Consider the following 22,849-nt stretch of genomic DNA (forward strand, 5'->3'; position numbering starts at 1 on the left):
AGTGTTGTACTCTGTCACTCGTCTATACCCTTTCCTTCTCTCTCTAACCCTTTCTTCTCTCTCTAAAAAAAAAAAAGGAAAAAAAAAATGATGATGGTGAAGGAGGAAATAAACGGGGAGCAGGGGAAGATGGGGGGAAACGGAACTCGAAGCGAAACAAATCGGGCGAGTCGGACCGTGTTACTGGGTTGTTCATTTGGTGAGCATAAGATACAAAGGAAAAAAAGGAGTATGGCTAGACAAAGAAGGTCATCTACTACTAATCTCTTGCGATTTTCATCTCCTCTCTCGCACGTGCCGACTCCTCTTTCTCTCCCCGCACGTGTAAGCCTCCCCCCACATTTTAACTATTTCATTTTAAATTATTATTTTTTAAATTGTTTTGAGTCATATTAAATGAAGGTCCGCGAGAGCCAAACAACTTACGCAAAATCAGAACGGATATGGGCTGGATAGGGATAGGGGGGATTTTAGTTTTACTTGGTTAGTTACTTGTATGTTAGATTACCTTTAGCGTGTTGGAATTGGGTGCAGATCTTTGGTACAAGCCGCAAGGACATTTCTAGCCGTTGGGAATTTCTTTTAAGGAAAAAAATTAAATTAGTAAAAAAGTTGGTATTCATTCCATTTTAGGAATTTATAGATTTGGGTGGTGTGTTGGATTTGATACTGTACTTTTTTGGGAGGGTGATTGGTGAGAAGAGACATTTTTATTGGAAATTACCTGTCTTAACTCTTAGTTAGTAACATTTGACTAGATTAATGTCATAAATTAAATTAAGAAAAGATTTAATTGAACTTTCTTGTTTAGATTTTTATTTTCTTTATAGGATCTTGATAACAAGCACCCCGGGGCGCTCGATAGAAAGATTCGGACATTTCATTTCTGTCCAAAAGCAATAAAATAATACTTTCAACAATTAACAATAAATATTAATTCCTCCACCGCTTTGTGCATGTTATCAAATAACTAGCTGCTCACATCTCCGTTCCGATAGCACATCCATCACGGACCAGAGCCACCTACCTCCCCCCAGCATATTCCAATAACACCTTACAACCAATCTTAAAAACTGACCGTTGTCACTACTATCAGCGCACCTGAAACCACTAAATCTACCCCGGCCATCAATCTCCGACTTTCCTGAAACATACCATAAACTTCATCGGGGTGACTTTACCACTGCATCTAAAACCAACTAACACCCTAGGAAGGGAATTGTGAACCCGTTTGGGTAAATTGTCAAGTCCTTACCATCATTATTTGCTAGTGAAAACCTTCCTATAAAATGGAGATTAGAAAAAAAATTCCGATGATGGAAGAAACTGAGATAGAGCCAATGAAGGGCCAGTGTAGAAGCAAAAATGAGAGAAATGTTGGAGGCTAAGTTACCGAATTGCCAAGGAAGCGGAAGTGAACAAGTAGTCCGGTCAAAAAAAAAAATACTCCGTAATTAATTAATAATGTCGTGGTGGGGTCAGCACTTAGCAAGTCTTTAGGAAATTAGGGGCACATTCGTAAACTCGCGTTGCCTAAACAAACTCCCCAGGGCCTTGTATAACTTTTGCCTTCTTTATATACTCCGTATGTATTATCTAATTATATAAACCAAATTAGGTACAATTTCTAATCATTAGCAAGATTAGTTAATTAGATGTGATTTAATTAATTAGATTTGATCATTAATTAGATGATTTTGTTCTATGATTTTTTGCTTTTTCACTTGTTATTATCCATTTTGATTGTATTGAAAGGGTAATTAAACAGATTGGATCATAAGTTGATTGTTTTGATCGAATAGTTGTATACCACGCCACCAATACAAATTTATTTACCTTTGATTAATGTCCATCACGAAGAATTACTTAGGTGAAGTATATACTGTACTGTAATTCACAAGGATTGTAGTCGACTTTAAATTGAAAGGTAGAGAAATGACTTAAGAGTCTTAGACACGGAATAGAATAGATAAATAAATGATTGAGATTTGTGGATTACCCGAAGAGTCGTAGAGTTGTACTCCGTAGTGTTTATATCGTGTGCCGGATATTAATAAATTAATCGATATGGAAAGGATCTAGTTACATTGTACCATAAATTTGCGGGTTTGTTGTTGCAGTTTTTTTCCCCTTACATTTAAACGTATATTTATTGACGTAATAAAAGAGAAGTACAGGGTAGAAAAGTGACGTTGACCCTCAGACGGCAAGGTGTGTTTGGTAGTGGCTATTGCTTAGCTCATACTTCAGCATTGACTGTTACTCTAACTGTCTATGGCTTTCTTTTCTCTTTTAACTTTGAAACTTTTTAAATTTTCATATGTAAGGTAATTCTGACTTGTGACGGACATTATCCGGTATAACCTTGTGACGGGTCAAATAAAACTCCTTTGGGTAGATTAAAAAAAAATCATTCGTGGCTCCCTAGGCACACTAATTTTGTCTTATCTACCCATAGAGGTGGCAATCGGATCACTCAGGCCGGTTACGGGTCGGGTCGAAGCGGTTCAGGTCATATCGGGTTCGGGTTGTGCCGGGTTAGCGTCGGGTCGGTTACGGTTCATGTCGGGTAATCTTCGGGTCGGGTCATCAGCGGGTGGCAAGTCGGGTCGGGTCAGTATCGGGTCAGATTATAAGCATATATTTTCTCTTACGTATTTAGTTTTAGATGGTTAATTTTATGTTTAAACAACGCGTAGGTGTATTAATTGTAATTTTAAGTGTAAACAATTAAGATTAATGTCAATTTGGTCTTATTTTCACCATTATTAAGCTAATTCATTATCGGGTCATCTATCGGGTTGAGTCAATATCGGATCACGGGTCTGGTTTGGTCGGTTCGGGTTGGAAAAAATAAGGATGTTATCGGTTATCGGGTCGGGTTGGGTCGGGTCCGTTCGGTTTCGGGTCACCTAATTTTCAGGTTGTACCGGGTTGGGTTCGGGCGTTTCGGGTCGGGTCGGCTTTTGCCAGCTCTATCTACCCATGTGGGTAATACTTAACCCGTCACAAGGTCACGAGGAAGACTTACTGATAATATTATGTCATTAAATTGTGCTCCGTAAATTATAAAATACTATTTTTACTTCTTATTAACACGATTTTTTGACCAAAATAAAAAAGGGACATGCTGAATCTCGCGTACAATTTCACTAATAAATCCCGCGCATATAGTCACCTTATTACGAATTTACCCCTTTTATTTCTCTCACCCACCCATTCAAGAGAGAGACAAATTAAAACGAAAGAAAAAAATTCTCCGATTGACAACTGCAAGTCTGCAAATCCCTGTGTCTTTTGCAGATTCATAAATCATAATCATCATTCATGTTTTTAATTATTCAAATTCAGTTAGGATTCATAATCATCATCCACGTTCTAATTATTTGCATAAATTGACGACATGGAGGCTGTGAATGGTAATACCACAATCCGACGACCCGCGCCTACCGTGACTTCGACCACCATCGTCGCCCGCGCTGACCACCGTGCTCTCCGATCACCCTTCTCCGGCATATTCGATGATACCACAACCACCCCTTCAACAACTCAACATTAATCGTAATTGACGATCAATCAAAAACCTAATTGTAAAAAAAACCCTTTTAAAAAGAAAAACATTAATTAAATCGATTAAAAGACGGATGTTGATAAAATTGTTGATAAAACGTGGATATATACGAATTACGATTCATAATTGTCAAACTATTAACGAATTGGTTAGGTTTTGAGAGGTAAGGAGAAAAATCTTTTTAATTCTTTGTTAAGACAAAGGGTAGTTATGGAATGAGGGGTAAAATGCGTGGGATATAGTAAATTTGTGCGCGGGATTTAGCAATTACGTAAAAATATATGGGGTGTCAAATATGAATTGGCTAGTGACAGAAAAAGGAAAAAGATGATAAATCCCAAATTAGTTTGCTCGTCGATAAATAAATAAATAAACCGTGATATATCCATATAAGAGCAAGAGGATTTTTAATGAATAACAATAATTTTAAATCAAAATTTGGGACGAAAAACATCTTGAAAACTAGAATTGGTTATACGAGCTATCCTATTTATTAAAAGAACAACCATACTGCTTAGTTGTTAAGTCATCCTTAAAAAAAGGAATTTCAAAGGGACGACTTTGTTGAGGGAATTAATTAATTACTTTGTAAATAACCACTCATAAAAATTACATTGGATGTAGGAACTTGAATTCATGTGGAACTCCCACCTACCTAGGAGGGCTAGGTCAGTGACCTTCCTACATTATGTAGGAATTGGAGTTTATCTAGGAATTGGAGTTCCATAGAAGTTCTACTTCCCATGAATTGGGCAACCAAACAAACCTTCATTTACCTACTTCCCATTATTTTTCAATTTCTATGAATTTGGAAGGCAACCAAACAACCCCAAAGTATAACAATAAGCTTTACCTTGTAATTTTAATTATCATGTCACAAAAAGTAACGTCTAATTACATTATGATATTATTGTTTAAATATTCATTAGATCTATTGGCTTAATATCCAACATACATGAAAACCAAAAAAAAAATACTACAGTATTTTATTGATGATTAATAAAAAAAAAAACTTTCATTCAATATTTAATGGACCCAGAAATTTAAAAGCTCATTGTTTCGAGAAAACAGCATCATTCTTTAAAAAAATTGTAGAAAAAGACATTTAGAGGTCAGACAAAATTTGCACAAATTGCAAGTAAATTGTTGTGTGTGGTCAGAGATACATATATATAAGGAGGCTCATAAATTGCAATGGTCGGAGTAAATGAAAAACAGGTATAACAATTTGTACGAGTTTGCAACTATTTAGACCCGTTTAATTTCACTTATTTTGTATTAATTTTTATCCAAATACTTTTGTTTCATCTTATACAAGTTATTTTTTTTTGAAGCCGCTAATTAATAAGACAGGGAAGAAACTCTAGATAACATGAGGCCATAACGTGCCCATTAACGTCCTACAACGGTCTTCGTGTACTCGGCCAATTGACACATGAAAAACATTATACACTCTATCCAAAGCTGGAGGTAATGCTAAACGGTAAGCTACCTCTCCAACTCTGTCTAAGATCTCATATGGCCCAATGTACTTCTGACTCAGCTTCCCTTTCTTCCCAAACCTCATCACACCTTTCATAGGAGACACTTTGAGCAACACTTTATCTCCTACGACAAATTCTATATCACTCCTTTTCAAATCTGCATAGCTTTTCAGTCTATCCTGGGACGCACGCATCTTCTGACGAATAATGTGCACTTGCTCCACTATTTCCTGTATCATCTCAGGTCCCAACACAACTGCATCTGCCCTGTCATCCCAACACACTAGACTCCTGCACTTCCTTCCATACAGTGCCTCAAAAGGTGCCATGCCAATACTAACATGATAACTGTTATTATATGAAAACTCAATCAAATCCAACCTCTCCTCCCATAATCCACCAAACTCCATTACACAAACTCTCAACATATCCTCCAAAGTCTGAATAGTTCTCTCAGTCTGACCATCTCTAGCTGGATGAAATGATGTACTCATCTTCAACTGGGTCCCCATCAAAGATTGCAATTCTTGTCAGAACTTAGATATAAACCTTAAATCACGATCAGAAACAATATCCTTTGGCACACCATAAAGCTTCACCACATTTTTGACATAAGCTTTAGCCAACTCAGCTTTACTCCAAGTATCTTTCATAGAAAGAAGTAAGCTGACTTAGTCAATCGATCCACAATAACCCATATCATATTATTTCCTCTCTAAGTCTTAGGCAACCCCACAATGAAATCCATCGAAATGCTTTCCCACTTCCACCTAGGTACATCCATGGATTGAACTTTACCTTGTGGTCTCTTGTGCTCTCCCTTTACTCTTTGACAAACCAAACATCTAGCAACGAACTCAGAAACCTCTTTCTTCATCTTGGCCACCAAAAAGTCTTCTTCAAATCTTTATATAGCTTATCTCCTTCAGGATGAACAAAATATGGAGTAGCATGAGCTTCAGTTAAAATCTTTCTTTTTAATTCTTCATCATCAGGTACACACCATCTCCCATCAAATCTCAAACTACCATCATTGCCCACATGAAACCGCTTCCTCACGCCCTCCTCTACGGCATCACCCACGGTGCCTTGCCACCGTGCCACACGAGCATCTCCCTCTTGCTTCTCTCTGATCTCAGTATACAACTCTGGCTCAATGGTCAAATCTCCAATTGTATCTCCTTTTTTAATCATAGAAATGCCCATCTTCTCCACCTCTTCATGCAACCTCACCCTAGACATGGCAGTACACAAAGCATGGACAGATTTTCTACTAAGTGCATCTGCCACCACATTAGCCTTCCCTTCATGGTAAATGATCTCCATATCATAATCCCCAATTAACTCTATCCATCTCCTCTGTCTCATATTTAGTTCCTTCTGAGTATAGATGTACTTTAAGCTCTTGTGATCAGAAAATACCTTAAAAGTAGCTCCATAAAGATAATGGCGCCACAATTTCAAGGCAAAAATCACTTCTCCTAATTCCAAATCACTCCTTGGATAATTTGCTTCATACTGCTTTAGCTGTCTCGAGGCATAAGCTATTACTTTCCCATTCTGCATAAGCACACATCCCAAACCATTCCTCGAAGCATCTGTATAAACTTCAAAATTCTCACTCCCTTCAGGTAAGGCTAAAATAGGAGTTGTAGTCAGGCGCTCCTTTAAGGTTAGGAATGCCGTCTCACAACTCTCATCCCACTGAAACTTATTCTCCTTCCTCATCAAGGTAGTCAAAGGCTTAGCTATTTTTGATAAGTCTTTTACAAACCTCCTATAATAGCCAGCCAACCAACCCCAGAAAACTTCTAATATCCCCCGCATTCTTGGGTCTCTCCCACTTGAACACTGCCTCAATCTTGCTTGGATCCACTGACACTCTCTCCTTAGACACCACATGCCCCAGAAATGCAACTTTCTCTAACCAAAATTCACACTTGCTCAACTTAGCATAAAGATTATTTTCCCTTAAGGTTTGCAACACAATCCTCAAATGCTTCTCATGCTCTTATTTATTCTTAGAATACACCAGGATATCATCGATAAAGACAACTACAAACTGATCCAAATAGGGGCTAAACACACGGTTCATCAAGTCCATAAAGACCGCTGGTGCATTAGTTAATCCAAATGGCATAACAACAAATTCGTAGTGTCCGTATCTTGTCCTGAATGCAGTCTTAAGAATATCTTTATCCTTAATTCTCAACTGATGGTATCCCGACCTCAAATCAATCTTAGAAAATATTCCAGACCCACTTAGCTGGTTAAATAAATCATCAATCCGCGGCAAAGGGTAACGATTTTTGATAGTCACATTATTCATCTCTCTATAGTCAATACACAACCTCATGCTCCCGTCTTTCTTTTTTACAAATAACACAAGTGCTCCCCAAGGTGACACACTCGGTCTCACATAGCCCTTATCCAACAACTCCTCCAACTGCTTTTTAAGCTCCTCTAACTCCTTAGGTCTCATCCTATAAGGTGCTTTAGAAATTGGTCCTGCCCCAGGTTTTAAGTCAATACCGAAATCAATATCCCTCTGAGGTGGTAACCCTGGAATCTCATCTGGAAACACATCCTGAATGTCTTGCACAATAGGTATAGATACCGTCCCAGGCACCTCCTCCCGCGTGTCCCTCATGTGACATAAGATCAACTCACCTCCCTTCCTCAAACAAGATTTTAAGGTAACTGTTGAGATAAGTTTTATTTTTGGTTTAACCACAAATCCCTTGTAAGACACTTCTATTCCCTTAGGTACACTCAAAGTTACTTTCTTTTGATGACAATCTATAAAGGCTTTATATACACACAGCTACAAGGTATGGAATCCCCCGAAGGTATATCAACTAGGTCTTTTATTTTATTATATACTTTCAATTTTAAAGCCCTAGCATACTCACTTGAAATAAAAGAGTGGGTAGCTCCCGAATCGAATAAAATAAAGGTAGGCTCAGAATTAACAAGAAATGTACCCGTAACAACATGAGCATCCTCCTCAGCAGCTTCCTTTCCCATCATAAAAAATTTCCCACTACTCTTAGCTCCACTCTGGCTAGCTGATGCTGACCCATTCTGCTGATTTCCACCATTCATTATTTTCTGAAAATTATTGCTTTGATTGTTCTTGAAACGATTCTGATTAGAATAATTGTTGTTGTAGCTTCTCTGATAATTGCCACCTCCAGATCTTTGATTATAATTCCCATAGTTCTGCATAGGAGTGCGATAGCCTCCACTCTGGTTCACATTTACAAAACCCTTTCCCTGACTTCCCACATTAGCTCTACATTAGCTCTGCAATCAGCAATCTTATGACCCACTCTCCCACACCTGAAGCACGTGATACCGCCGCTACACATTGGCCCAACTCGACCGAAGTCTCCACGGCCCACACTCCCGTTCTGCCCACTGTTTAAGAAAAAGGATCGGTATGGATTCACATTTTGTTTCTTATTCCCAGCACTCTGACTTGCATCCTCAGTCTTTCTTTTCTCACCCTTTTCTTTCTTTTTTTCCTTGAGCATATATACAATTCTCTCAGCATGTCTAGCTCTCTGATACACATCATCCATGTTACTTGGCTGACCAGCTGCCAGCCTCTTCTTAATAGTTGTGGTCAACCCCTTCTCGAATCTAAATGCCAATATCTCATCACTGAAGTTTAAGTCTGCCACATACTCAGATAGTTCCATAAACCTATTGTAGTAGGTCTCCACTGTCATCTCATCTGTCATTTTGAAAGAGTCAAATTCTGCTCTCATTCTGCTTTTAATGTGCTCCGGAACGAATACAACTATCATAATCTTCTTGAATCTAGACCACTTCACATAATCACTCCCATTATTTGCAGCAGCCTCTCTCACAGCCTCTTTGATTCTTGTCCACCACATACCAGCTTTCCCTCTCAGATAATAAACAGCCTGATCTACTTGCATTTCCGCAGGACACTTCAGTAGCTCAAAAAGATGATCAAATTCTCGGTGTCAATCTCCTAATAAAGAAGGTGCTCCCAAACCGTCATACTTTTTCGGATTGTGCCTCGCAATAGAAGCACTCACTTTAGCTGAAACTTGCACTGACCCCTTTGCTTTCAAAGCAGCTGTCAAGGCCTCATTCATAGCAATCAGACGATCAATCTCCTCTTGAGACATAGAAGTCGGTGTAGGTGTAGATGTAGCTTTATTTGGAGGCATGGTTCTGATATTAAAGAAAAATGCACACATAAGCTTTTGCTCAGGAATTTAGGCATAAGGTTTTAAATAACACACCTGCAAACAAAACATGTGGTTGACTGGACTGGCCTAAAGCCAGCCAACCACGTAACCCACGACCGCCAAGAACCGCCACACCCCACGACTGTTAGCCGTTCTAATGACCATCACCCATAAAAAAAAATTATTTCTTTTATCGTCAAATTACTACACTAATCATGGCTCAGGGATCACATAACCGCATATCACTAGACATAATATTTGTAATTCACATAACATCCATTTATGTAATATTAATAATTCATGCTATTAATTAATTCAAACAAATTTATATAATTTCAACCAAATAATCCAATTCACTATTTGATGCATATTATCGTCCAATTTTTCAAATTAATTCCCAACAATTACTCCAATTCACACGACCCTAGGCCAAAATAATACCGTCACATATTACTTAACTCAATCCGCATCCTGCAATAAGGTTAGAAATTCTATCTTAAGACAAACAATTGACCCTTAAGACAGAAAACGCTTTCTAATTACCCTACTCGTTCAATTCTCTCAAAGGTGACCGGTTCAAAACTGAAAGGGCCAGAAGTTTGGTGTGAGGGGGCCCCTATTTCTCATCCCAAGCCTTAAGGGGGCTCCTAACAGTTTCTACCAGGGTTCATTTTATTAGACTCATCCTAAATTCATTGAGTTCATTTGTTTTAGGCCTGAGGAACCTGGCTCTGATACCACTTTGTAACATCCCCATTTATTTAAGAGCCTTTACTAGGCATTCCTAGATAAATAAAAGTGTTACCATCTCAGTTTCCTGAGGTAGTGAATACAAAGGTAAACGAAACCGCAGTACTTTAAATAAATATAATGTTTAAATGGCCTTATTACATAATCCAAAATAAATAACTTAAATTAATAAATACAACTGCAGCGGAAAACTAAATAATATGAATAAGAAATATTGTTTGTTCTTCTAAGGTGATCTAGACAGCTAAGTAAATGCCATATCCTCTCGCCCTTCAGCTCCCCTTCTAAGCCTGCTCAATTATCTAAAATCAATCTGCTCCCCAATTATTGGTTCATCACAAGTGTTTAACGAATACACGTTCAACCCAACGGTTGAGTAGGAATATCTAAACAACAAGAATATTACAACAATAAAACAAATCAATTATTCAAAAACTCAATTCCGTTCACAATTCCAATAATCACACATCCCCGAGACACCCATAAGATGGCAACTCCGAGACACCCTTGTATAAATCGCTACCCCTGGTCCGGTTTATACAGCCATAATAAACTCCGAGACACCCTTTTATATACCGCCACCCCTGGTCCGGTTCTTCTCATATAACCCGCCACCCCTGGTCCGGGTATTCAAACAACAACAATACCAATATGCAATACGGATAATAATATATTTCAACGGATAACAAATATTCATTAACCATCCAACAATCAACATCCAATTCCCTATTGTTATTCAATTAATAAATCACCAATACACATTTAAGTTGAATAGATAACCTACCTCAGCGGCAAATCCAATAAAGCAGTCCAATAAAATAATTAGAAGTACTCCACTTCAAAACCGTCACCTAAACGAGATATTATAATTTAATTATTAATTATTGAATTCAATATATTAATTTAATTAATTACAATTTAATTTAATTAATTATTTTCCCATGAAAATGATTACGTAAACCCGACTTAATAATTAAATGAAACAACCCTATGCACAACCACACAATCCCGTGGATAAAACACAAACACCAACCATACATCACGGCAAAACCGTGTTCAACCCCTCACCAAAACCCACCTATCACGACACCCCTAGCCACGGTCGGCACCACCCAAACATGCCACACCCTAGCCCGCACCATGGCCAATCCCGACGACCATTAACCACCTCCTGAACCGTCCTAACCAGGCCACAAAACCACGCCCTAAACAGTCCCCCGAAAACCCGACAGAAACCAACACAATATGCACACTCACCACTCTACCACCACCGTGACACCTTGTGGCCACCACCATGACACCTTGTGGCCACCACCGTGGTCTCCCTTGACCCACGAAGGTCCCACCACCAGCCACGACCCCACGCAACAACCCATCACCCCCCCAGAACGACACACAAATCCGTATAAAACCCACAACCCATACAAACACCATAACCCGACAACCCACCGTACCAACCACCACCTGCGGCCACCCCGACACCACCATTAGGATCGCCCTTAGCCGACTTAGCCAACTACCCAGGTCCCACGTTTATTCACCAAACATATAAGTCACAATTCTCATCTTAAATCCGCGACACCCCCCCCCCCCAGACACCAATTACGCCATCCACGGTGGTCGACAAAGTCCACGATTGGTCCCACTAGCTTCACCACGGTCAAGGGCAACTATTGAGGGTAACGACACTGTTCACGATTGTCAATACGGTGTTTAAACAATAATTTAATTGAATATGACGATATAAATATAAATTAAGACTGTCTTACCTTGAGACGATAATAATTGGATGAATTCTCTTATTTTTCTCCCTTATATTTTTCTCTCTTGCCTTAGATCAATTATTTGTGTTTTTATGTTGTTATATGATTATGGGTAGGTAGAATAGACTATTTATATAAGTGTATGGAGGAAAGAGGGAGGAAGTTTCCTTTAAAACAATTCTCTTTTATTTTTCCTTTTCTTTTAATTACTCCATATCAGTAGTATACAATTATAATTCTGACAACATACCCAATAAACACGTCTTACACGTGTAACACGGCCCAACATTATTTTCGTCTCAAGCATTATTTAATTATTTTATTTCCGTCTTACAACTTAATTATTCAATTAATTAAATTATTAAATATCATCTAAAACACATTTTAATATAATTTTACAATCTAAAATATGAGGTATTTCATAAGTACCATTTATGCTCATTGCAAGTGAAATTTATAACTCAAATCTAAAAGCTTAAGTATGACTTTACAGCTCCTTGATTACATTTGCAAATTAAAACTGTAAATTGTTACACAAAAAGTAAGGCGAGTTTACTGCTTTACTTTAAAATTTTAGTTCTTAAACTAATTAAATTTAAAAAGAGATAATTAATTAATATTTAATATACAACTTAATCCACATTATTTATATTTCCTTTTAACATAACAAATTCTTAAAGAACATACCCGTGCAATTTGCATGGGTTTAAGACTAGTTATGATCATTTATACGACCACACTTCGTAATGTAATGGTGTCCTTGTTATTTTATACAATGAAGATTGCGTCACAGAAAACAAGTCGATTCTAGATGGGCTCTATAATCGAATCCTGAACTTGGATTTAAGCTTGTGTAGGTTGATGGCTAATCTGTTAGATTTAATCCGAATAGAGACCATAACTTCATACTAAATTACTCGGTATAAACTGTAGAGCGGAAGCGTACCTGATTACATGTCGAATGGTTGGGATGAACCGCCTGAAGGGACGGTCTTCGGGGTTAAGTCTTCTAGTATACACACATACCAATATGATCTCTCTACTGATAGGATGCATGGAGATTAGGTTATTGTATGCTACTAGGGACCATAACCCAAGTGACTTATATATAGTCTCCTTAGTCTAATGCGTCCATCATGCATTAGCAAACCTAATGGGTATCTACACTTAGATAATAGACTGACCCATACTTTTTAAGACGTAAATAAGCCCGTATTTAATACACCGTAGTGGATCACTTTATATTTGGGCTTAACTTAATAGATAGCACATAAATACAATTAATACCGAATTAATAATACGTCCACATATATTATTGTATTAGGCACATATTTCTTATAATCTCCTACTTGGGCCAAATACATCCATATATGTTTGACACCTGATAATTGTATTTACAATATAACCTTATGAGCTCAAAAATGCTATCAAACATTCCAACCGTCTTAAGCAATTCGGTCCATCAATCATACCAACATAGGATCAAAGCGGCATTTGCTCCAGTTTGTCGTAGCAGGACCCTCAATGGTCACATATGTCAATATAACCAACGACATAAATCGAGCATGGGAGTGCATCATGAAAATAGCATCCGAATGTGATCCCTATATGCATATTTTCAACTGGTCCACCTTCGTGAGATCAACCAAAATAAGACAGAGTGAAATCGAATACCGAAAACCTTATTTATGCAGAACTTAATAACCGTAAACTTTAATGTGTCTAACATGACAAACTCCCACTTAAACTAAATTTCCTTAAAACCAAAACACCCATTTGAGCAATGAGCTCAAGAAAGACCGTGGGTGGTAATTCCTTAGCAAGCGGATCCGCAAAATGGAGTTTGTATCAACATGTATAATTGACCCCTTTTCACTCTGAATTGTTTCTTAAACAGTACATCACTTGTACTTTTATTAGAAACTATAATAACTGCACATTTGTCATAAATTACTTAAGTGGTCTTTCAATACCGTACCGAATCTGCAGCCTTAAGACAAATGTTCAAAACCAACTAGGAGTCGAAGTACCAAATGATCTCAACCTGAATCGACCTCCTATAAATAATGTTTTGTTCCAAATATAAATAACAAACACTATATTTGGCTGCCCTTAGTGGATCCAAGATCCTAATATGTATCACCTTAATATCTGTCAAATAAACTTTAAACTGTACGCAATATCTGAATACGTACAAACAAGTATACCATATTACTTAAACATCGCGTGAAATATTTCCTGAAATGCTTGTATTTAAGTATTATTATATTTTCTGAATAAAAATGTCTTTAGGGCATTAGTGAGACTAATTTTGTCTTCCTTACTGAAAGGGTATAAAACTAGAACAATTTTCATACTCCCACTGAATCCTTAGTATCTAAAGTCATCAACCACGTTCATCTAACACAAATAAGATGATAACATGATAGATTAAAGATTGCTTAGACGGAAAACCTTACTTTTTGCTTTATTGGATGAATTACCGTAATTTGCAAAAAAAAAAAATCTACTTTGAATCCATTGAATCAAAGTTCTAATTACTGCACTGAATATTTTTATCTATAACATTCATCCACTGTAACTGAGAAACTGAATATGCCAAATGTCCTTATAGTCAATACCGACAAGATGATCCAGACTGTCACATTACCTTCTGAATCCTTCTTGGTAACAAACAAATATTTGAAACCAATATATTTCACAACTTTAGGTAATGGAATAATGTCTAAATATCATCGTCTATCAAAAGACTTAATTTCTTTACGGCATCAAATCCACCTATATGAGTTAGGATCTTCAATGGTTTGCTAAATGGTGACTGGATCACCTTTTAACCTTCCATTATCTAACTCTTACTGCAACTTGTTAGTCCGTCATTCATTATTATTACCTTTTAACCATATAAAAAAACCGTAATTATTAATAATTGCATTAATCATTATAAGTGGATCTTTTAATGAATTGGTTATTGAGATATTTGAGTTTATTCTACCGAATTGATCTTGATCCTATATAGGGAGACTTAACAATTTCAATTATATTTTCTCCCACTCAAACTCAATATCCTCAACGAACCCTATAATTTCCGTCTTAAATAACTTGATTGTGGGATCATTACCTTATTACCCTTAAAGCTTAAGTAATATCCAATAAAATAGTCATTGACATTCCTTAAGTCCAACTATTAATCTTATGGTTTTTAAACCTCAACCTTAACTAGTTAGACATACTAGATATGTAAATAATTTACACTGTCATTAAATAGTTAATGCTATTGTTAGAACTTTATTCCAAAGATAGCTGCACTATTAAGAACTTATTACAAGAGTAATATGGAAAAGAGTATGAATAATCACACTCTTTACCAGGCCTTAGGATCTTGTTTGTTTACATACTACACCATTCATATTAAGAATCCTCATATGGTGTAATAATATCAAATACAAGATCGAACTCCTCTAGAAATTCTTAAAAATAACCTTGACGTTGTTATCCTTAATAGTCATTTGCCAAATTATTAACACTTATGATCAAAGATGACAAAACTATTCTTTTACTGAGAAATAACTCATTCAAATATTACTGAAAACGTCAAGAACTTAAAACTTCTCACAAATGAGATTTAGATATCTATACCTAAATTCCGTCTACAAATTAACATAATAATTTAAACCATTAATACTTAGAGTATAGAATGGTTCACCATTCCGTGTATATGTTAATAATGAGACATCAAAAAATAATTTTGATATCTAATCTCCCTTTAGTCTGTCTTTAACCCTTAAATATGAATTTCCGAAGTAAAGGGAGACAACAATTTCATTTTGACATAAAACTTTAATTTCCCTTTTAATGTGTCATACTGAAGAGAAATTGTAATTTCTTAACTCTTCTTTATATCCACTGAACTTTAATGCAGTTTACTTAAAATATATTGCAATCTAAACTATACAAAGCTATCAAAAAATGATAGATCCACCATTATTTGAATTAGAAAAACACAAAATTGATTATTTCTCAATAGACAATAAACCAAATTTGCCCATACGAAAAATATCTGATCTCCACCTAAGGTGGTACCAAAAGTATTTTCCAAATTCAAATAAAGGAACAAGTGATTAATGATAACTAAGTTAGTTGACTGTCAGAAACTCAGATGATAACATGCCCTAAATAGATGAATCTTTCATCATCACTTTGCTTGTAACATCTTCGTTATACTTGCATAATTATCGTTATGTGGATGAAAAAACCAAATACACCCACCATACATGGTTGGATACAAAGATTAACCTTAGACAAACCCAAGTGAGAAGCTTAACCTTACCAACACGCTGAGTGTTAAAACTGTTACTAGATTTTCCTTATGTGTCCAAACTCTTAACAACCGAAGACTAAAAAAAAACCTAACCTTATATTTGTTATTATTTCGTTTGAGTTTGACTTTTGCAGCTTCTTAATTAACTGAATTAACTGAAACAATGCCCTTAAATATTTCTTTAATGTCGCCTTAGATAATCATTAAACATGCATTCTGAATGTACTACTCCTCAAATCACGGAAATCCACACGATACTGTAATCCTTATGAGTAGCATTTATACATTCTCAGAACAAAGTTAAGATTATTGCGACCCAAAACAAGTATTTCCATTCTCTTACCTTTCATTTTCAAAAAAATGGCCTCATCCGAATTGGGAATGTAACCGAATATGACAGATATAATAACCATAAATGTCAAATTGAATGAACAAAACAATATTATCATTCTGAATAAATTCAAACATTAAAGTGTCTTTCCAAAATTAATATTTAGTTATTAGGCATAAATATTAAATAGGCACTAACACTACTCTTAAGAAATTGTAATCAAATATTGACGATAAGCTCACGTCGAATACAAAGCCTTCCTTTGGGCCGGCTTAATATACACATGAAATACCGGATAATCGTCACATATTTATTACCCAACATGTAAATGCAATTCGGCCAAATAATGGCCTTCCTTTGGGCCGACCATTATTCGCATGGACTACATACACTAGACCAAAAAATTGAATTTATTCACCTTAAAAGCTTTACGGGCATAATCCTTATGAGTGTCTTAAATATAATGACACTCCCTTAACTTGATTTTCAGATTCAATATTGGCATCCCCATCATCACAAGATACCTAGCACAACATCTAATCTCATCTTTGGACAATAATTAGACTTGTAAGTGGTACTCTTGGTGTAGTAATCAAATATTAACAATAAGATCATTTCAAATGTCAAGCCTTCCTTTGGGCCGACTTGGCACTCACACGAAAAACCGAATAACCGTTACATATTTATTACCACAAGTATAATTGAAATTCGGCCAAGTAATGACCTTGCTTTGGGCCGACCATTACCCGCATGAAATCCAATCACACACGATTGTCTTGATATTTTAAATTATTCAATCTACACAATAGCGGTCACTTTGGCGACTTATTATTTTAATTAAACAACCTAAAATATTAGACATCTCATAAAATTGAATAGCCAATATAAGTGAACCTAAAAATTAGTCCTTAAATGAGAAGTGACCTGAATATTTAATGATAGATACTATCACCATAATCGTTCCTTCATCATATAAGTCCATAAATTTAAAGACCATACTAATACAAACCTTAGTTTTCACTTGTCAATACATCAACATTCACTTATCATAAATAAGTAAGATCAATTATACCATATTCCAAATTTCAAACAAATTAATAATCCCATATTCAAATTAGTCCGTAATGGACAATCGAAGTGAAGGTGAGAAATGGCTTGCCAGGTAGAAACATGTACCACTTATCAATCGATAAATGTCAGGGCACTTAATCACCAAAATGACACTATCTATAAAATCCCATAATTTCATTACAAAAGAATAGCATCAATAGTATTGTAATGACAAAATGTCTTTATCAATTGGGTAGTTAAACTTGCCCAAAATCTTTATGAGTTAGTACTGGTGCCAACATCACATCCACAAGTTTGGTTAATAAAATCAACCCTGAATTCATGAATAATAACAGGACTTCAAAGCATATAACCTAATCCTAATTAATTATTAACCCAAATTTTGCACCACATACCAAACTCCTTTACAAAACCGAAATTTATTAGAGCACAATGACATTCGGTAAGTAATCATGCGAAGATATGTGAATGTTCAATTACCCATAAACCTTAAACAATCCTAAAGAAACAATACCTAAATTGTTTCAATTAAGTGCACATGACATGCAGTAAGTGGATTATATATTTGATGTAGTACATTAGATTGGTATAGTTTTTGAATATTAAGATAAAGTTTTTGGGTTTTAATTTAAAAAATTTGAGTTTTACTATAAAGTTTTTGAGTTCAATTGCTTAAACATTAATCTCAAAAAGTTACATTATAACTCAAAAAAATTACATATAAACTCATAAAAATTTAATTTTTGACATCATAAAACTAAAATGTAATTTATACTCTCTATAGAACTCAAAAAAATTATACAAAAACTCAAAAAGTTATTAAGTGTGAGATACATCTCATATACAATCCTTTTTCTCACATGACATGTCGACATATACCATTAACTTTATAATTCACCATGCTTAGTACGTAGCACATGGCAGTGGTAAATTTAACAGAGGTTATGCACACAATTTGGACATTAATAATCAAACATACTGGTAAATCCTTATGTGCACAAATTGGACATTCATCAATACAATTGACGTACGACGAAAACGGCACAAAAAATTTATTTAACGAAAGCATCCGTGAAGTTCACATGTACGGAGTAGATGTACAGAATATTTCATCAATAGCGTTTTAATCATGCGTCTAAATGGAACATGAACCATACATGACGAATTAAGCATAACAATTATGGCGATATCACAAAACTATACAGTCCGTATAAATTAAACCCATCCCAAATAATTTAATATAAAGATGGCTCTGATACCACTTATTAGATTTAATCCGAATAGAGACCATAACTTCATATTAAATTACTCGGTATAAACTGTAGAGCGGAAGCGTACCTGATTACATGTCGAATGTTTGGGATGAACCGCCTGAAGGGACGGCCTTCGGGATTAAGTCTTCTAGTAGACACACATACCAATAGGATCTCTCTACTGATGGGATGCGGGGAGATTAGATTATTGTGTGCTAACCAACCAAGGTGACTTATAAGTCTTATGCGCCCATCATGCATTAGCAAGCCTAATGGGTATCTACACTTAGATAATAGACTGACCCATACTTTTTAAGACGTAGCTAAGCTCGTATTTAATACACTATAGTGGATCACTTTATATTGGGCTTAACTTAATAGATAGCACATAAATACAATTAATATTGAATTAATAATACGTCCACATATATTATTGTTTTTTTTTTTGGCAGCCAGAAAAATAAGTTCCTAAAGCGAAACCAGCGCCCGTCTTGCAAGACGGTGAGCGTATTCATTACGCCTCCTGCACACATAACGAAAACAAAAACAATGGAAAGATGCCGATAATCTAGAAATGTCATCCAAAAGCCCTTTGATTTGATGATTTTTGCTCTCCGTTCCTGCCCACTGCAGCAGTAATTGTAGACTATCCGATGCCAAATCCAAGTGTAGGACCTCTTGATTGCAAGCCCATTCTATAGCCATTAAGACCCCTCGCGCCTCCGCTTGTAAAGGGGATTCCGCCCTGCATTTAACGCTCCCTTTAAAGCGAATAATCACCCTATCATCAAAAATCACCCAACCTACAGCTGCCTTGCACGTAGACTCCCAACTTGCATCAACATAATTAATAGTCGTCATCCTGCAAGAGCTAGAGTCTCCAATCCAGTAAAATGGTTACCCCTCCCTCAGCCTACACACATCATTTACACTTTCCTGGCAAACTGGAGTAGAATTATGGGTTAAGCCTTGAGGCTCGTCCTTTACATCCGCATTTCGAGAAGCCAGACTAACCAGCAGGTGACATTGATCATAAAAGACCTTGGGAATAAGAACATCACCCCTAAAGATACAGTTATTTCTCATAGTCCAAATAGAGAACAAAGTCGCCAAGAAAAAAATGATCCTTGTATTTCCATCCTCCAGCTTTCCCAGGTAGTAAATCTAGTTAATAATCCAGTCCCCAACACTTATACTGCGAGCCTGTTCCGTTTTAATACCTAGGACGGAACCAGCCCAAAGCCTTGAGAGATGTCACAATCCCTGAATAGGTGATCCAACGATTCCAAATTTTCCTTTTCCTTTTGACATAAGTGATAGTAGGGCTCCCAATCCCACTTTCTTTTGATAAATTCATAGCCTACAGGGAGGGAGTTAGTAATATATTATTGTATTAGGCCCAAAATTCTTACATAATCATCATGGAGCATATCACGTAGGCGACTGTCGTATGATCTCCTTAACGAGAAATATAATTGCGTTGTTACACTAAACGACACGCATTGACAACACTAGGACAAAAAATCGATGTTGACAAAATATCATATTGACAAGATAAACGATATAAAAATGAAATCAACACTGCGAAAACTTATTTAAATTAAGTATCGTATACCAATTGCATTTGTCGTCGTGTTCATTAATTTACTCGCGAATTTGAAAAAGTTTCCTCACACAATCTCCTTCTCATCAGAAAGATATTTTACCTGGCCTACTAAATTTGCTTATACTTACGAGTATTAATCAAGCCATTAAAATGTTATTATATTGTGTTGATTTGAAGTAATGATGAGAAGGTACAATTGTTATGAACGGAATGTGATTAGTAGCAATAATAGCATTATTATGTGTGTATTTTCTCTAATATATCAAGTGCGTATAGAGATTAACGTTCTTTCTCTTTGCAAAATCGAATAGGAAGAAGGGGAACTTAAAGTGTATAAATGTATAAAATCTTACTTCTATTAGTGCATTTAACATAACTTAATTAGGAATAATGGCGATAGACAAACGCTTGATTTAATGTCTTCTCAATTACCATGGTCGTTAACTTGAAACCTCTTTCATTATTGTAACTTTCAGGTCATTGATCCCAGAAGGCTGAGATTTTTGTTCCAAAAGCAGCTCCAGAATAGCGATGTCAGTTCCCTAAGAAGGATGGTACTTCCTAAGGTAATCTTCAAAAACATTCATCGCTCAAGTATCCTCCGTAAGGCCTATACCGATGATGATATGCTAAATTACGGACATATATATGTTGAAATGAATGTTAGGATACCGTGTCAAAATGATTAAATAGATGGATGTAAATGAAATGGTTTGTTTTAAATTCAGAAAGCAGCTGAAACACACATGCCTCCCCTCGAGACCAAGGAGGGTATTTTTATCAACATGGATGATATGGATGGGATCCATGTGTGGACCTTCAAGTACAGGTAGCTAGCTATACACCTTGCTGCCGATTTTACATGTCTAATGAATTCTACTTGGCTTTTGTAAGGATATTAATTATATTGGTTAAAATGCAGTACAATTTGGCATAAATGCTTGATTTCTCGACAATACAAGGGAAGAAGAAAATACCCTTTGAATTCTAATTAAGAACCTAGCTCTTTCCCATTTTTGCACCGAAGAAAAATATGAGCCATTTTAAAACATACTCTTTACATTCTCTACACAAAGCAAAAGTTCCATCCTGAAGAGTTTGATGTATGATACATCCAACCTCCTAGTCCCCAAGTCGTCAGCGGCAAGAGTCTCTGGAGTAATGTTATTATTGTTGTGTACTTTCTTGAAAGGTTTTCGCACTAATATGATTTCATTGAATTGAACATTCCTACTCAGGTTTTGGCCTAATAACAACAGCCGGATGTACGTTCTTGAGAACACCGGTAAGGAGACGAATGATTAAATCATATATCCACCTATCAGATTATCTCTTCTTTCCATGATATGCTTGTTAAATATTTTGGGACAGGGGACTTTGTTAGTGCACATCGCTTGGAGGTGGGAGACTTCATAATGGTCTATCAAGATTTCATAAACCTGAACTATGTAATTACTGATACAATCAACTTCTCTAATCACCTCCATTCTCTACCGTCACCACAATTTTTGACATTAATAAACTAATTACGCAGGTCATTCTAGCCAGGAAGTCTTCAGAACAAGAAATGTACACCGACTTTACTGCAAACACAGTCAGTGACTATATTCAGCTGCAAGATCTTGAGATTAATCCATACAATCAGTTAAGCTGGAGTGACCCGGGAACCATAGAGGACAACAAAAACAACACCACTTGCATGTCGTTTGTTTATGAAACCACCAGCATTTCGGGTGACTCTCCTTTCGATTTCTTTGGCGGGTCAATGTCCAACTATTGTTCGGGACTCGGACATGGGATCGAGAATTTCGGGTCCGTTGACAATTTGTCCCTTGATGACTTTTATTGAAGCCTAATAAGTCTTAAGATTTTACGAGGAGGTGTTAAAAAGAACTATTACGAGCCTTTTGTGGAATATGGCTCAGCTTGTCTTTGTTTTGCCTGGTAAAACTAACTTGACTTCTGCTAGGTAAAACATAGTTTATGGCCTTTTATTTTGTTGAAAATGTAAGAATAAATAATGGGGATAAACAGAAAAAGGGGAAGGGGTGGTTTTCTAATGTTTATACTTGATAAGTGTTTTTTTTTGTCATGAGAATTTCATGTTAAATCAAATTGGTTATTTTTGTTATTTTTTTTTTTGACAATTAGCGAGAGTGAGTTTACATATTAATGGCTCTTTGGGCTAGATTATGAGCCATTTTATTGTACTTCCTAGGAATAAAACAAAAAGAAATACAATGGAACATAGAGCATAAGTTAAGGATGTCTGTCACAAGAACTTTAGTCTTCAAGCCAATCTTCGAATTATCCATTATTTTGAACGAGCACCTGTAAGCAGTCAGAGAAGATAGTAATATGGTATATATTTCTTCCTAGCGCCCATTTAAGGGATTCCAGAATAGCCGCAGCTTCCGCTTGATCCGCTGAGAGAGAGAGAAGAGTCCACCTTTGGTACAGAAATAAGATTCAGTAT

At 36.2% G+C, this 22,849-nt stretch overlaps 1 protein-coding gene across 1 annotated transcript; it reads left to right on the forward strand.

Annotated features, from left to right (window-relative positions):
* On the forward strand, window positions 1–22,502 carry LOC141626856 (B3 domain-containing transcription factor FUS3-like). Its single transcript, XM_074440459.1, has 6 exons — window positions 1–324; window positions 20,850–20,939; window positions 21,102–21,202; window positions 21,612–21,658; window positions 21,745–21,821; window positions 21,908–22,502. The coding sequence occupies exons 1-6, from the start codon at window positions 88–90 to the stop codon at window positions 22,220–22,222; spliced, it is 867 nt and encodes a 288-aa protein (XP_074296560.1). The 5' UTR covers window positions 1–87; the 3' UTR covers window positions 22,223–22,502.
* Window positions 22,503–22,849: the final 347 nt, after the last annotated feature.

This window comes from Silene latifolia, chromosome Y, assembly GCF_048544455.1.
Source record: "Silene latifolia isolate original U9 population chromosome Y, ASM4854445v1, whole genome shotgun sequence".
Lineage (NCBI taxonomy): Eukaryota > Viridiplantae > Streptophyta > Magnoliopsida > Caryophyllales > Caryophyllaceae > Silene > Silene latifolia.